Source organism: Balaenoptera ricei, chromosome 8 (assembly GCF_028023285.1).
Source record: "Balaenoptera ricei isolate mBalRic1 chromosome 8, mBalRic1.hap2, whole genome shotgun sequence".
Classification (NCBI taxonomy): domain Eukaryota; kingdom Metazoa; phylum Chordata; class Mammalia; order Artiodactyla; family Balaenopteridae; genus Balaenoptera; species Balaenoptera ricei.
Window position 1 is genome coordinate 62,841,916 of NC_082646.1, and position 15,121 is coordinate 62,857,036.

At 45.8% G+C, this 15,121-nt stretch overlaps 2 protein-coding genes across 3 annotated transcripts in view; one reads left to right on the forward strand and one right to left on the reverse strand.

The window, feature by feature from the left end:
- The window catches only part of ANAPC15 (anaphase promoting complex subunit 15), a 75,931-nt gene that overhangs the window by 27,257 nt on the left and 33,553 nt on the right, over positions 1–15,121 (forward strand). The gene's annotated exons all lie outside the window — the stretch shown is intronic.
- On the reverse strand, positions 3,752–7,947 carry LOC132369803 (folate receptor alpha). Its single transcript, XM_059929486.1, has 5 exons — positions 7,899–7,947; positions 7,615–7,812; positions 4,580–4,768; positions 4,244–4,379; positions 3,752–4,092 (listed from the first exon to the last, which is right to left on the reverse strand). The coding sequence occupies exons 2-5, from the start codon at positions 7,798–7,800 to the stop codon at positions 3,806–3,808; spliced, it is 798 nt and encodes a 265-aa protein (XP_059785469.1). The 5' UTR covers positions 7,801–7,812; positions 7,899–7,947; the 3' UTR covers positions 3,752–3,805.

Below are 15,121 nucleotides of genomic sequence, written 5' to 3' on the forward strand. Positions count from 1 at the left end.
AGCTCATTGCAGGGCAAGGACTGGAGCTCGGGCTTCCCAGCTCCCAGGCAGCTGTAGAGAGTATGGAGCTCCCATATCCCCAACTTATAGAGCCACCAACTCTTCAACCTCAGCAGCCTCAGGCATTGCCCGCCTCCAGCTATAAAATCACAGATGTTCAGATTACCAGAGCCTCAGTTGTTCCAAGGCCCCAGCTCCCCTCCCTTCCCCCACTCCCCTACCCACTCACACACAAGTCTCCTTTCTCCAGCAGCTAAGTGTCTGCTCTAATGTAGACTCCTCCCACCACTCCTACCCCAGCCAGGGACAGAAGCCTTTCTTTTTTCACCCTCTGAGGCCAGGCTGGTACCACTGGTGGGGAAAGGGAAGAGGGGAGGAGCAAATTTGGGCCGGAGGGAACGTTGAGCTCTGTTTTGTCGAGGTGCCTGTGTGCAACACGGCGGGGAGGTGGTGGTAGAGGTGAAAGCCCGGGGAAGGGTCCAGGTTGGATGTGGGAGCCATCAGCCTATGATGGCAGCAGAAGTTTAAGGAATATGGGGTCTCACTATCCTTGGAAAGGCCACGGGTCTGAGCCCGTGGAACGGGGGGCGGGGCTGGGAGCCAGAGGAGGCAGCTGGATCACTGGAGGAGCATCAGCCAAGAAGGAAAGCCCTAAAGAGCCTGCAAAGAAATTGACTCCAGTGGGGGGGAGGGGAGAGAACTCAACTCCCAGGAGACCCCTAGCTTGTGCCCGGCTTTCCCTCTCCCTCGGAGTGAGCCATACTTGACTCCTGTGACAACCTGGGAGGGTTAAGCCCTCTGAAGACCTGAGCAGGTAGAGGGCTGCTAGAACACCCAGACCTCCCTCCTGGCTTTACAAGCCCAGCTCAGCCTTCTCCTAACTGGAGCATGACCAGGTGTCTAGGAATGCCCAAAAGCATTCCTCTAGATGCTCTTCTAGATGGGACTTGCCCCTGTCCCCCATCCTCCACCCCTGCGCCAGGAACTGATCATAAACTGGGCTTTATAGTTCCTCCACTGCAGGAGTGATGTTTGGCCTCCGAGACCTCAGGGGTTCAGAAGAAGCGACCAGCAAGTGGGAAGTGAGTTGGAGGTGGAGTTCTAATCTGTGAGGAGTCCCTGCCCTTGTTGAGCCTCGTGCCGGGCTCTGAATCTGAAGCCTCAGTGCTCAGGCCATCTGGCCAACAGGGAGGGATACAGTCAAGCATCGCGTCCACTGTGGAGCTGATCCCAAGAGTATCTGCCCAGACTGGAAGCTTAATACCAGCCAAGTTAGCCATTGGCATCCTTGTGGACCCCGATCTGAAGGCTGCCCTGTGACTTGACAAAGATGAAAGGAAGGTCTTTGGCCCTGCGTGGGTGGGGGCTCTGGGCTGCAGGGAGTAGGGGTGGGAGAAACTGGGGCTTTTCCTGAGTGCCAGCCCATGGCATATGCAGTCGCTTATCACCCATCCTCACAGCTGCGAAAACTGCGGTTCCCAGGCAGAAAAGAGGGGCTAGAGCTGAGTCTGATTCCAAGCCTGGCTTCTTTCACAAAGAAAGGAGAGAGCACTGTGAGGGCATCAGAGTCTTGAGGGTTGCAGATCCAGTGTTTCTTCTCTGGCCTCATTTCCTGCCCTTGCCCTCTTAACTTCTGTCTTAGCCACCTAGAAATTCTGCTGTGCTTCTATCACCTCCAAGCCTTTGCACTTCCTGAGCCCTCTCCATGGAATGCCATTCCTCTACCTAGTCTGCTTGGTAAACGTTATGCTTTGGAAGCCTTCCCTAACCTTTCTGGGCTTCCACGGAACTACGCCACACTCTGTGCTCCCCTGGAGCAAACCCTCAGCTCACTGTTCTAAGAGTTACTGGTTCTCACATCTGTCTGCCCCCACCAGACAGCGCAAGGTACTCAGTTCCCTTCCTGTCGGCCGACACTGGCAGATTGGGTGTTCAGAAGGCATCTGCTGACTGACAGAATGAGTGCATGGATTCCTTCACTTCCTAAGCACCTCCTCTGTGCTAGGCACTGACCCAGGCCCAGGGGATCTGGCACAAAATGTCATAGACATGGCCCCTGCTTTCAGGTGTGTATGTTTTGTTAGGGAAAAGTCAGACAGTAAACACAGTGGATGGATATCTGTACAAGAGGACTTCTTTTGGTTGAGTGGTCAGAAGTCATTTTAGTGGGGAATTAATTGTAGGTTGAAACCTAAGTGGCTACAAGGAGCCAGCCTGCAGAGTATAAAAGAGCATCCCAGGAACCCTGAGAGGGAATATTTGGAGTAAAAGCCCCAAAGTGAAAAGTGTGAATGGGGCTTATATATGGGGGGTGTAGAGGGGGAATTAATTTGACACGATATCTAAGTGGAGGAGGGGGGCTTCCAGGCCACTGAAGTTTGGCTTTTCCAGTAGACACCATGGAAGAGCATTAAAGGGTTGGAGAGGGGATGTCACATAATAAGACATTTTTAGTGTTTGTTTTCACTTTTTAAAAAATGTCCATCAGACAGTGAAACTCCAGAGTGAAAGTGTGATGGTAAATAGGATACCTGCAGTCCTCAAAGTATCTCCCTACAACATACTTATTAATTACAAAGCGGGGGAAAAGTAATGGAGAAACCTGGCAGAACCAATCTCAACCAAAAGATCAGTTAACATCGTCAGGAATGGGCAAACCCAACACCATGTGCCCCCCATCATGATGCACCAAGAGGACACGGTATTGCTTTTGGGATACTTGTGTCAAAAATTCAGAACCTCAATCTGATGATGAAACAGATAAACCCAAAATGAGAGTTATTCTACAAAATAACTGGCCCATGCTTTGTAAAAATGTCAAGGCCATAAAAGAACCTCCCTGCCTCAGATATCCATCAGTAGGTGACTGAATTAAATGTGATCTATACATAGAACTGAATATTGCCCAGCAATGGAAAAGAATGAATTAGATCTTTGTAGATCAATATGGAAAGATCTCAAAAACTGTGTTCTCATGGTAAGAAACATGGCAAGTGAAAACTCCACTGAGATGCCCTTTATCCCACCTATCAGTTTAGAAGAAAATCAGCTTAGCAGGAAATTCAAAGTTTAACGCTACACTGTGTTGACCAGATTGTGGGGAAACAAGGCTAGTGGGGGCCACATTGATATAACCCCTGTAAAATTGTAACTATCAAAATTATAAATCCAAATACTCCTTGACCCAGCAATCCCTCTTCTGGAATTCAGTGCTATAGCATTCTACTATGTGCATGATTTTTCATTGTAGAATTGTCATTTTTAAAAAATGGAGACAGTGCAAGTGTTCATCATGGGGATCTGCCCACTGATATCTCCATCCCAGCCCACATCTAGTAAGGGAAGGAAAGGGAAAGAAACTTTCAGGAGCCTGGTAACTTATCTGCCAATCTCTCCCCAGCTTCCCTCTACCAATTCCCTTGTTCCCTTGTGGTATAGGAGGGGGCATGAGGGGGAAGGCTGGTGCAGAAGTAAGAGCCCCAGGCTAAGGGATCAACTTCTACCCCCTACTTGCTGCCGAACTTCAAGCTAGTCCCAGTCCCGCTTTGGGCCTCTCAAGAGGAATGATGAAGCAATGAGGCATGCCCCCACCCCCAACCCACTCATCCCCAAATTATTTATAAGGCACAGGACACACATAGATATATCTATTAGAATAGGCTGTCAGAGGATCCCCACAGGACCTTGGATCAGGAACCAATGACCAGGGTATTGTGAGTCCTCCTCATCTGAGAGACTGGAGCTGGGCTGAGCTGAGGTTGGGTGCAGGCAAGGAAGGTATCCAGGTGTCAGCAGTGGAAACAGCTTAGCCAAGGACCCAGCGTTGCAGTATCTGGGTGAGGTTGAGGAGGAGAGGTCCAGTCCCCTGGGGCATGGCCCCAGAATTTGTGGTCTCAGCATAGAACTTCGCCACCCCCTCATTGGGGTTGCCCTGGGCCGGGTCGAACCACATCTGGATGCAGCGGCCGCTGCCCCGGCTGTAGTTGCTGACTTTGAAGGAGTGACTCCAGATTTCATTGCACAGAGCAGCAGGCGTGGGGAAGTAGAAGTCAAAGCGGTGGCAGGCAGCTCTCACTGGGCACTGGTTATACCCTATGGGGAGGATGGAAGACCTGTAGCCACTGGGTCCAGAACCATCTCTTGTTCCACCAGCCCCACAGCCTCAAATCTCCATATACTCGTTCCACACCCCCCCTCCACCTCCAAACCCCTCCCTCCCCCCCGCCCCCACCCAGGCCGTCACCTGAGGTCCAGTTCCAGCCCTTGTGCCAGTTGGTCTTGCAGGTGTAGGAGGTGCGGCAGTCTTCCCACCAGATCTGACAGTCCTCTTTGCAGAGGGGCACGTTCAGGACCCGCTCTTTGCGCCAGCTCTGGTTCACCTGGGGGGAGCGGGGGGAAGGGAGGGCTCGATTCAGCCAGGGATCTCAGCTGCTACAGCCTTGATGGGGTCCAGGGCTGGGGGAGGGGGCGGTGCCTCTTCCGCCCTCAGTCCAGAATTCCTGGACCGCGCCCTCCCTGCAAGTGGCCTGTGGGCCCTGCCCTCTGCTGAGGTTCATGTCTGTGGGGATGGTGCCCATACCTGCTGGATCCAGGGCCCCAGGTTAGGTGAGCACTCGTAGAGGCAGGTGTCCTGAATAAAGTGGCGCTTGCAGGCGGGCTCCATCTTGCCACAGTGATCCCAGTTGAATCTGTACAGGTAGGAAATATCCTTATGGGCTTCTTGGCTGGTGTTGACGGAGCAGCAGGCGTTCTTCTTCCAGGGACTGCACTGGGAGGGGAAGACATGGGACTAAGTCCTTGACCCACCATGGCCATCTCCTCCAGATTCTGGTTCCTCTGCCTCGGGTGGGTCACCCAGAGGAGCCCTCGCTGGAGAGGCTGTCTCTAAGCCTGGCCTTGAGGAGCCCTCATGGTGGGGTAGAGGCAATAGTAGTATTGACTTTTAACAGAAAGTAACACAGGGGATGTGGGAGACCTGGGGAACCATCGTCTGGGGGAGCAATTATTATTTGTACATCTCTAAGCAGTTTACAAAGTTATTTCACGTTATCTGGGTTATTTAGATTGCTCATTTTGCACTGAGACAGTATGAATTGAGAGCAGGCACTGTGCTGGGTGCTGCGAATACTGTAATGAACAAAATAGATCAAATCTCTGCCCTCCTTGCGCTTATGGTTTTAGTTAGGGGTGGGGAGGGGGGAGACAGAGAACACTGGGGGCACTGAAAATAGCAGACGCAAAGTCCCTGAGGCTTTTGCACTTTATCTTCTCAGTAACCCAGTTATGGAGTAAAAGATCATTACTCCGATTTTTACAGAGCTTAAGTAAGCTGCACCCCTTGTGGATGGTAAGGTTAAGGTTTTACCTCAGGACAGAGAGGAGAGAGAGGAGCCTGGTCTCGGGCTGTGGTGAGGCGTGGAGGGGAAGGGGGCCAGTCTGGCTCTCTCAGGGTCTGGAACCCCAGGCGAGGGGACTCCTGGTAGGTCTTAAAAGCAGCGGGGCACAGAGCGGCAGTGACCACACATAGGCCTGAACATGGGCCTGACTAAACATGGGAGGCAATCCTAGAAGGGTGAATTCAAGGCAAGTAAGATGGTAGAAGTGGTGGAGATTTCTCTTTAGAAATTGCTGGAGGCTGGGAGTCAAGAGCTGAGCGATCATGAGCCAATTGCTTAAAATGTCTGAGATGAACTCTAGCATCCAGGCTCAAGTGAGAAGGGAGATGTGACAGGTCTGGGCATTCAGGAGAAACTAAGGAAAATCCCTGAGGGTGGATCCAAACCAACCCCTCTCCAATAACCCAGCCCACGCCCAGGGCTGCTGCTGCAGAACCTGCTTCCAGGCCTCCCCAGCTTCGTGCATGCAGTTCCTTAGGTGCCCAACTCTTGGTCGCCCTGCAAGACCCAATGCACCTCATCCCTGACCTGCCAGCCAGGGTCAGGGGTTTCTGCCTCCAAAAGAGTTAGTTAATATAATGAAAAGCGGGGAATTCCCTGACGGTCCAGTGGTTAGGACTCCGCGCTTTCACTGCCAAGGATGTGGGTTCAATCCCTGGTCGGGGAACTAAGGTCCTGCAAGCTGTGCTACACGGCCAATAAATAAATTAATTGACTAAATTAAATATAATGAAAAGCACTTCCTGGCCTATGCTAGAGACTCAGCAAAACCAGCCACTACCATATAGCCTACATCCCTCCGAATTACAATCACCTGACTCCCTCCAAGGTCGGTGTCTGCATCATTTCTTGGCAAAGAGGAAGTGCTGCTTAGCGTTCTTTAAAGCAACCTTTAGAACTTAAAAAGTTCTGGGAATTCCCTGGCGGTCCAGTGGTTAGGACCCTGCGCTTTCACTGCCGAGGGCCCAGGTTTGATCCCTGGTCAGGGAACTAAGATCCTACAAGCCGCGCGGTGAGGCAAAAAAAAAAAAAAAAAATTCCTAAAAATAACTTTAAAAGTTCTAAAAATGCAGTGATGGGTATGGACTTTCAGTTTGGGAAGATGAAAAAGTTCTGGAGATGGATGGTGGTGATGTTTGCACAACAATGTGAATCTACCTAATGCTACAGAGCTGTACACTTAGAAATGCTTAAACAGCAAATTTTATGTTATGGATATTTTACTACACACACATGCACACACACACAGAGCAAACGAACTGCTGGAAATGACTCAGAGGTAATGGGCTGCTGGACTTCCCTCTTTTCACCTGGAGCCCCTGGAAGCAGTCCATGCCAGTCTTTCCCTGGGAACACCCCAGCCCTCCAGCAGTGTGAAGCCTTGTAGGGAGCAGAGGGGGTGACCGGAAGGAATGAGATATCGGCATCTCTCATGAGCCTGGAGTTCAACTTCAAGCTCAGATTCTCTGAGCTGCTTCAGGAGCCTTCCCTATGAAATGGGAACTCAGGCCTCACCTCCCCTTCTCTGTGTGCAGCAGTATCCTTGGCTCTGGCCACACTAGACTTGCCACCGCTTGTGCTGTCACCCTCCAACCCGTGTACATGCTGTCCTCTGCTAGGCTGCCTTTTCCTTCTTTGTCTTCCTGGAAAACTCTTGTTCATCCTCCAAGGCCAAGGCCAATGGTCCCTTTACTTGGAAGTCTTCCCAGCATATCTGATTTGTCACTGTCTCTTCAGGACCTAATGGGGGTTGGGGACCTGGCCTGTTTGTAGTTATTTGTCACGTCGTGACCATGAGGGACGTGTCTCTTCTACCTTGACTTTGAGTTCCGTGGGCTGGCACATAATGAGGTTGGGAAAGGTTCCACCAGTCCCTCTCCCGGCACCTGCTAATGACTGGCTTCTCAGTTCCCACATGTACCTGTGCCCTCTGTGGGCCTATTTCCTCATTTGTATAAGTAGAGACCACCATCCACCTACCAAGGAGGCCTTTTGGACATATTCACGACAAGGTGTGAGGAAAACACTTGGCCCATAGAGGGTGCTAGATAAATAGTCACCCCAGTGTTCTAGTGGCCTCCTGAGAGAGGTCCACCAGGATCACCTCAGCCACCCTGCTGCCTCCATCACCTGCCAAAGCTGATCTTCCCATCTCCCTAACTTCTCCCCTTTTTGGGGTCAGCCCTCTCCCCTACCCCAGACGCCACTCCATCCTCACCTGGTCATGTAGCTTGTCCTCAGGGCCTGGCTTTGTCTTGTGGTGCTTGGCGTTCATGCAGACGTTGAGCAGGTCTGTCCTGGCCTGTGGAGTCCCGGACTGGGCACCCCATGCAGCAGCCACCAAAGCCAGAAGCAGCAACTGTGTCATCCGCCAGGCCATGTCCACCCACTTCTGCCAGGCCATGTCCACCCACTTCTGCCAGAAAGCCACCGTGAGACTCTTGGTCAGATTTCCTGTCTCCCCCGCCAGCCCAGATCTTCTGGCCTCCCCACCCAGCTTACCCCACAGCACAGATGAGCCAAGCGATGAACAGCCTGGAGAGGTAGGAATCCACCCCCGCCTGAGGACATTTTAACACTAGCTTGCTCTGTGACGTGGAGGGAGCCACCACCCCTCTCCAGACATCCCCTTCCGGATTTTGCCAGCCAGTATTTCACCCACAATCAGAGAGTCCCGCATAAGAGGAACCACAGGGCATGATCTGCTGATGGGGTTGGGGAGTGAGAGGAGGGGCGCCAGACAGGCTCTGCTTCTGCTTCCTCAGCCCATTCCCACTAGCCCAAAGCAGTCTAGGTTTAGGTGCCCAGAGATTGCCAGTGGGGCAGACAGGAAAGCTGACCCGGGGCCAGATGAAGGCCACTGAGCCATTCAGTTCTTGCTTAAGGTCCTGGACCATGTGCCAGGGGAGCTGGGAGTAGGGGCAGGGCTATGTGGAAAGCCAGTGAGACTGCAGGCCCAGAGAGCTAAATAAACCCCAGGTCCTTACACCTCGGCAACCCTCTCCAACCCCCGCGGACGGGTCTTGGGAAGTTTCCCGGGCAGAGTCAGGCCTAGACCTGGGGGAAGGCCAAGAGGTAAGGGGAATGTGGAGAAGAAACTGAGACAGAGTAGTGGGTGGTGGGGCACCAGAGGAAAAGCCTGAGAGAAACCAGCCTCCCAGGGCACCGGGGAGCTCCCACCTTGCCTCTCCCCTCCTGCCTTTCCTCCCTGTGCTGCCCTTACCTCTGCCCTCAGTTCACCTGGGATGGTAGAGTGTCTCCCCACCTCCCCACACTTTTTTATAAGCCCATCCTGACTGCTTGATCAGCTGCTCTGTCAAGGAAGGCTGGAGGCTTTGTCTAGGAAACAGCTCAATGGTCTTTCAGTTAGGGGCCAGTTAAACAAATGATGGTACATACACGCAATGAGATTTAACCTGGTGAAAAAGAATGAGAAAGCTCTTGATGTACAAATATGGAAAACTTTCCAAGTATATTGTTAAGTGAAAGAAGAAAGGTGTGTACACTTATGGTCAATTAAACTACAACAAAGGAGTCAAGAGCATACAATGGAGAAAAGACAGTCTCTTCAATAAGTGGTGCTGGGAAAACTGGACAGTTACATGAAAAAGAATGAAGTTAGAACATTCTCTAACACTATATACAAAAATAAATGCAAAAAGGATTAAAGACCTGACAGCAACAGTCAGCTCTACCCACCACCAGAGCCTCCCATCAAGCCTCTTAGATAGCCTCAACCACCAGAGGGCAGACAACAGAAGCAAGAAAAACTATAATCCTGCAGCCTGTGGACCAAAAACCACAGTTACAGAAAGATAGAGAAGATGAAAAGGCAGAGGGCTATGTACCAGATGAAGGAACAAGAAAAAACCCCAGAAAAACAACTAAATGAAGTGGAGATAGGCAACCTTCCAGAAAAAGAATTCAGAATAATGATAGTGAAGATGATCCAGGACCTTGGAATAAGAATGGAGGCAAAGATTGAGAAGATGCAAGAAATGATTAACAAAGACCTAGAAGAATTAAAGAACAAACAAACAGAGATGACCAATACAATAACTGAAATGAAAACTACACTAGAAGGAATCAATAGCAGAATAACTGAGGCAGAAGAACGGATAAGTGACCTGGAAGACAGAATGATGGAATTCACTGCTGCGGAACAGACTAAAGAAAAAAGAATGAAAAGAAATGAAGACAGCCTAAGAGACCTCTGGGACAACATTAAACGCAACAACATTCGCATTATAGGGGTCCCAGAAGGAGAAGAGAGAGAGAAAGGACCAGAGAAAATATTTGAAGAGATTATAGTCGAAAACTTCCCTAACATGGGAAAGGAAATAGCCACCCAAGTCCAGGAAGCGCAGAGAGTCCCATACAGGATAAACCCAAGGAGAAACACGCCGAGACACATAGTAATCAAAGTGGCAAAAATTAAAGACAAAGAAAAATTATTGAAAGCAGCAAGGGAAAAACGACAAATAACATACAAGGGAACTCCCATAAGGTTAACAGCTGATTTCTCAGCAGAAACTCTGCAAGCCAGAAGGGAGTGGCATGATATACTTAAAGTGATGAAAGGGAAGAACCTACAACCAAGATTACTCTACCCGGCAAGGATCTCATTTAGATTTGATGGAGAAATCAAAAGCTTTACAGACAAGCAAAAGCTAAGAGAATTCAGCACCACCAAACCAGCTCTACAACAAATGCTAAAGGAACTTCTCTAAGTGGGAAACACAAGAGAAGAAAAGGACCTACAAAAACAAACCCAAAACAATTAAGAAAATGGTCATAGGAACATACATATCGATAATTACCTTAAACGTGAATGGATTAAATGCCCCAACCAAAAGACATAGACTGGCTGAATGGATACAAAAACAAGACCCATATATATGCTGTCTACAAGAGACCCACTTTAGACCTAGGGACACATACAGACTGAAAGTGATGGGATGGAAAAAGATATTCCATGCAAATGGAAATCAAAAGAAAGCTGGAGTAGCTATACTCATATCAGATAAAATAGACTTTAAATTAAAGAATGTTACAAGAGACAAGGAAGGACACTACATAATGATCCAGGGATCAATCCAAGAAGAAGATATAACAATTATAAATATATATGCACCCAACATAGGAGCACCTCAATACATAAGGCAACTGCTAACAGCTATAAAAGAGGAAATCGACAGTAACACAATAATAGTGGGGGACTTTAACACCTCACTTACACCAATGGACAGATCATCCAAAATGAAAATAAATAAGGAAACAGAAGCTTTAAATGACACAATAGACCAGATAGATTTAATTGATATATATCGGACATTCCATCCAAAAACAGCAGATTACACGTTCTTCTCAAGTGCGCACGGAACATTCTCCAAGATAGATCACATCTTGGGTCACAAATCAAGCCTCAGTAAATTTAAGAAAATTGAAATCATATCAAGCATCTTTTCTGACCACAACGCTATGAGATTAGAAATGAATTACAGGGAAAAAAACGTAAAAAGGACAAACACATGGAGGCTAAACAATACGTTACTAAATAACCAAGAGATCACTGAAGAAATCAAAGAGGAAATCAAAAAATACCTAGAGACAAATGACAATGAAAACACGACGACCCAAAACCTATGGGATGCAGCAAAAGCAGTTCTAAGAGGGAAGTTTATAGCTATACAAGCCTACCTAAAGAAACAAGAAAAAGCTCAAGTAAACAATCTAACCTTACACCTCAAGAAACTAGAGAAAGAAGAACAAACAAAACCCAAAGTTAGCAGAAGGAAAGAAATCATAAAGATCAGAGCAGAAATAAATGAAATAGAAACAAAGAAAACAATAGCAAAGATCAATAAAACTAAAAGTTGGTTCTTTGAGAAGATAAACAAAATTGATAAGCCATTAGCCAGACTCATCAAGAAAAAGAGGGAGAGGACTCAAATCAATAAAATCAGAAATGAAAAAGGAGAAGTTACAACAGACACTGCAGAAATACAAAGCATCCTAAGAGACTACTACAAGCAACTTTATGCCAATAAAATGGACAACCTGGAAGAAATGGACAAATTCTTAGAAAGGTATAACCTTCCAAGACTGAACCAGGAAGAAATAGAAAATATGAACAGACCAATCACAAGTAATGAAATTGAAACTGTGATTAAAAATCTTCCAACAAACAAAAGTCCAGGACCAGATGGCTTCACAGGTGAATTCTATCAAACATTTAGAGAAGAGCTAACACCCATCCTTCTCAAACTCTTCCAAAAAATTGCAGAGGAAGGAACACTCCCAAACTCATTCTATGAGGCCACCATCACCCTGATACCAAAACCAGACAAAGACACTACAAAAAAAGAAAATTACAGACCAATATCACTGATGAATATAGATGCAAAAATCCTCAACAAAATACTAGCAAACAGAATCCAACAACACATTAAAAGGATCATACACCACGATCAAGTGGGATTTATCCCAGGGATGCAAGGATTCTTCAATATACGCAAATCAATCAATGTGATACACCATATTAACAAATTGAAGAATAAAAACCATATGATCATCTCAATAGATGCAGAAAAAGCTTTTGACAAAATTCAACACCCATTTCTGATAAAAACTCTCCAGAAAGTGGGCATAGAGGGAACCTACCTCAACATAATAAAGGCCATATATGACAAACCCACAGCAAACATCATTCTCAATGGTGAAAAACTGAAAGCATTTCCTCTAAGATCAGGAACGAGACAAGGATGTCCACTCTCACCACTATTATTCAACATAGTTTTGGAAGTCCTAGCCACGGCAATCAGAGAAGAAAAAGAAATAAAAGGAATACAAATTGGAAAAGAAGAAGTAAAACTGTCACTGTTTGCGGATGACATGATACTATACATAGAGAATCCTAAAACTGCCACCAGAAAACTGCTAGAGCTAATTAATGAATATGGTAAAGTTGCAGGATACAAAATTAATGCACAGAAATCTCTTGCATTCCTATACACTAATGATGAAAAATCTGAAAGAGAAATTATGGAAACACTCCCATTTACCATTGCAACAAAAAGAATAAAATACCTAGGAATAAACCTACCTAGGGAGACAAAAGACCTGTATGCAGAAAACTATAAGACACTGATGAAAGAAATTAAAGATGATACCAACAGATGGAGAGATATACCATGTTCTTGGATTGGAAGAATCAACATTGTGAAAATGAGTATACTACCCAAAGCAATCTACAGATTCAATGCAATCCCTATCAAATTACCAATGGCATTTTTTACGGAGCTAGAACAAATCATCTTAAAATTTGTATGGAGACACAAAAGACCCCGAATAGGCAAAGCAGTCTTGAGGCAAAAAAATGGAGCTGGAGGAATCAGACTCCCTGACTTCAGACTATACTACAAAGCTACAGTAATCAAGACAATATGGTACTGGCACAAAAACAGAAACATAGATCAATGGAACAAGATAGAAAGCCCAGAGATTAACCCACACACCTATGGTCAACTAATCTATGACAAAGGAGGCAAAGATATACAATGGAGAAAAGACAGTCTCTTCAATAAGTGGTGCTGGGAAAACTGGACAGCTACATGTAAAAGAATGAAATTAGAATACTCCCTAACACCATACACAAAAATAAACTCAAAATGGATTAGAGACCTAAATATAAGACTGGACACTATAAAACTCTTAGAGGAAAACATAGGAAGAACACTCTTTGACATAAATCACAGCAAGATCTTTTTTGATCCACCTCCTAGAGTAATGGAAATAAAAACAAAAATAAACAAGTGGGACCTAATGAAACTTCAAAGCTTTTGCACAGCAAAGGAAACCATAAACAAGACGAAAAGACAACCCTCAGAATGGGAGAAAATATTTGCAAATGAATCAACGGACAAAGGATTAATCTCCAAAATATATAAACAGCTCATTCAGCTCAATATCAAAGAAACAAACACCCCAATCCAAAAATGGGCAGAAGACCTAAATAGACATTTCTCCAAAGAAGACATACAGATGGCCACGAAGCACATGAAAAGATGCTCAACATCACTAATTATTAGAGAAATGCAAATCAAAACTACAATGAGGTATCACCTCACTCCTGTTAGAATGGGCATCATCAGAAAATCTACAAACAACAAATGCTGGAGAGGGTGTGGTGAAAAGGGAACCCTCTTGCACTGTTGGTGGGAATGTAAATTGATACAGCCACTATGGAGAACAATATGGAGGTTCCTTAAAAAACTAAAAATAGAATTACCATATGACCCAGCAATCCCACTACTGGGCATATACCCAGAGAAAACCGTAATTCAAAAAGACACATGCACCCGAATGTTCATTGCAGCACTATTTACAATAGCCAGGTCATGGAAGCAACCTAAATGCCCATCAACAGACAAATGGATAAAGAAGATGTGGTACATATATACAATGGAATATTACTCAGCCATAAAAAGGAACGAAATTGAGTCATTTGTTGAGACGTGGATGGATCTAGAGACTGTCATACAGAGTGAAGTAAGTCAGAAAGAGAAAAACAAATATCGTATATTAATGCATGTATGCGGAACCTAGAAAAATGGTACAGATGAGCCAGTTTGCAGGGCAGAAGTTGAGACACAGATGTAGAGAATGGACATATGGACACCAAGGGGGGAAAACTGCGGTGGGGTGGGGATGGTGGTGTGCTGAATTGGGCGATTGGGATTGACATGTATACACTGATGTGTATAAAACTGATGCCTAATAAGAACCTGCAGTATAAAAAAACAAACAAAACAACTAATACTAAACTTTCATTGGGTTATTTGTATGGAAACATGTTAATATAAATGTTTCAGACATTACATGAAATTTCTAAAAATCTTATATTTGTATTTGTATGGAAATATGTATGGAAATATGTTAATATAAATGTTTCAGACATTACATGAAATTTCTAAAAATAAAAAAAAAAAAAAAAAAAAAAAAAAAAAGGATTAAAGACCTAAATGTAAGACTGGAAACCATAAAATTCCTAGACGAAAACATAGGCGTAACACTCTGACATAAATCGCAGCAGTATTTTTTTGGATCTGTCTCCTAAAGCAAAGGAAATAAAAGCAAAAATAAACAAATGGGACCTAATTATATTTAAAAGCTTTTTCACAGCAACGGAAGCCATCAGCAAAACGAAAAGAGAACCTACTGAGGGAATTCCCTGGCAGTCCAGTGGTTTAGGACTTTGCGCTTCCATTGCAGGGGGCATGGGTTCCATCCCTGGTTGGGGAACTAAGATCCCGAAAGCTGTGTAGTGCCGCCAGAAAAAAAAAAAAAAGACAACCTACTGAATGGGAGAAGAGATTTGCAAATGATATGGCCGATAAGGATTTAATACCCAAAATATATAAACATCTCCTACAACTGGACACCAAAACAACAAACAACCTGACTTAAAAATGGGCAAAGACCTCAATAGATATTTTTTCAAAGAAAACATGCAGATGGCCAACAGTCACATGAAAAGATGCTCAACATCGTTAATCACCAGGAAGATGCAAATCAGAACCACAGTGAGATGTCACCTCACACTTGTCAGGATGGCTATCATCAAAAAGAACACAAATAACAAACGTTGGTGAGGATGTGGTGAAAAGGGAACCCTCATACACTGTTGGTGGGAACGTAAATTGGTGTGGCCCCTGTGGAAAACT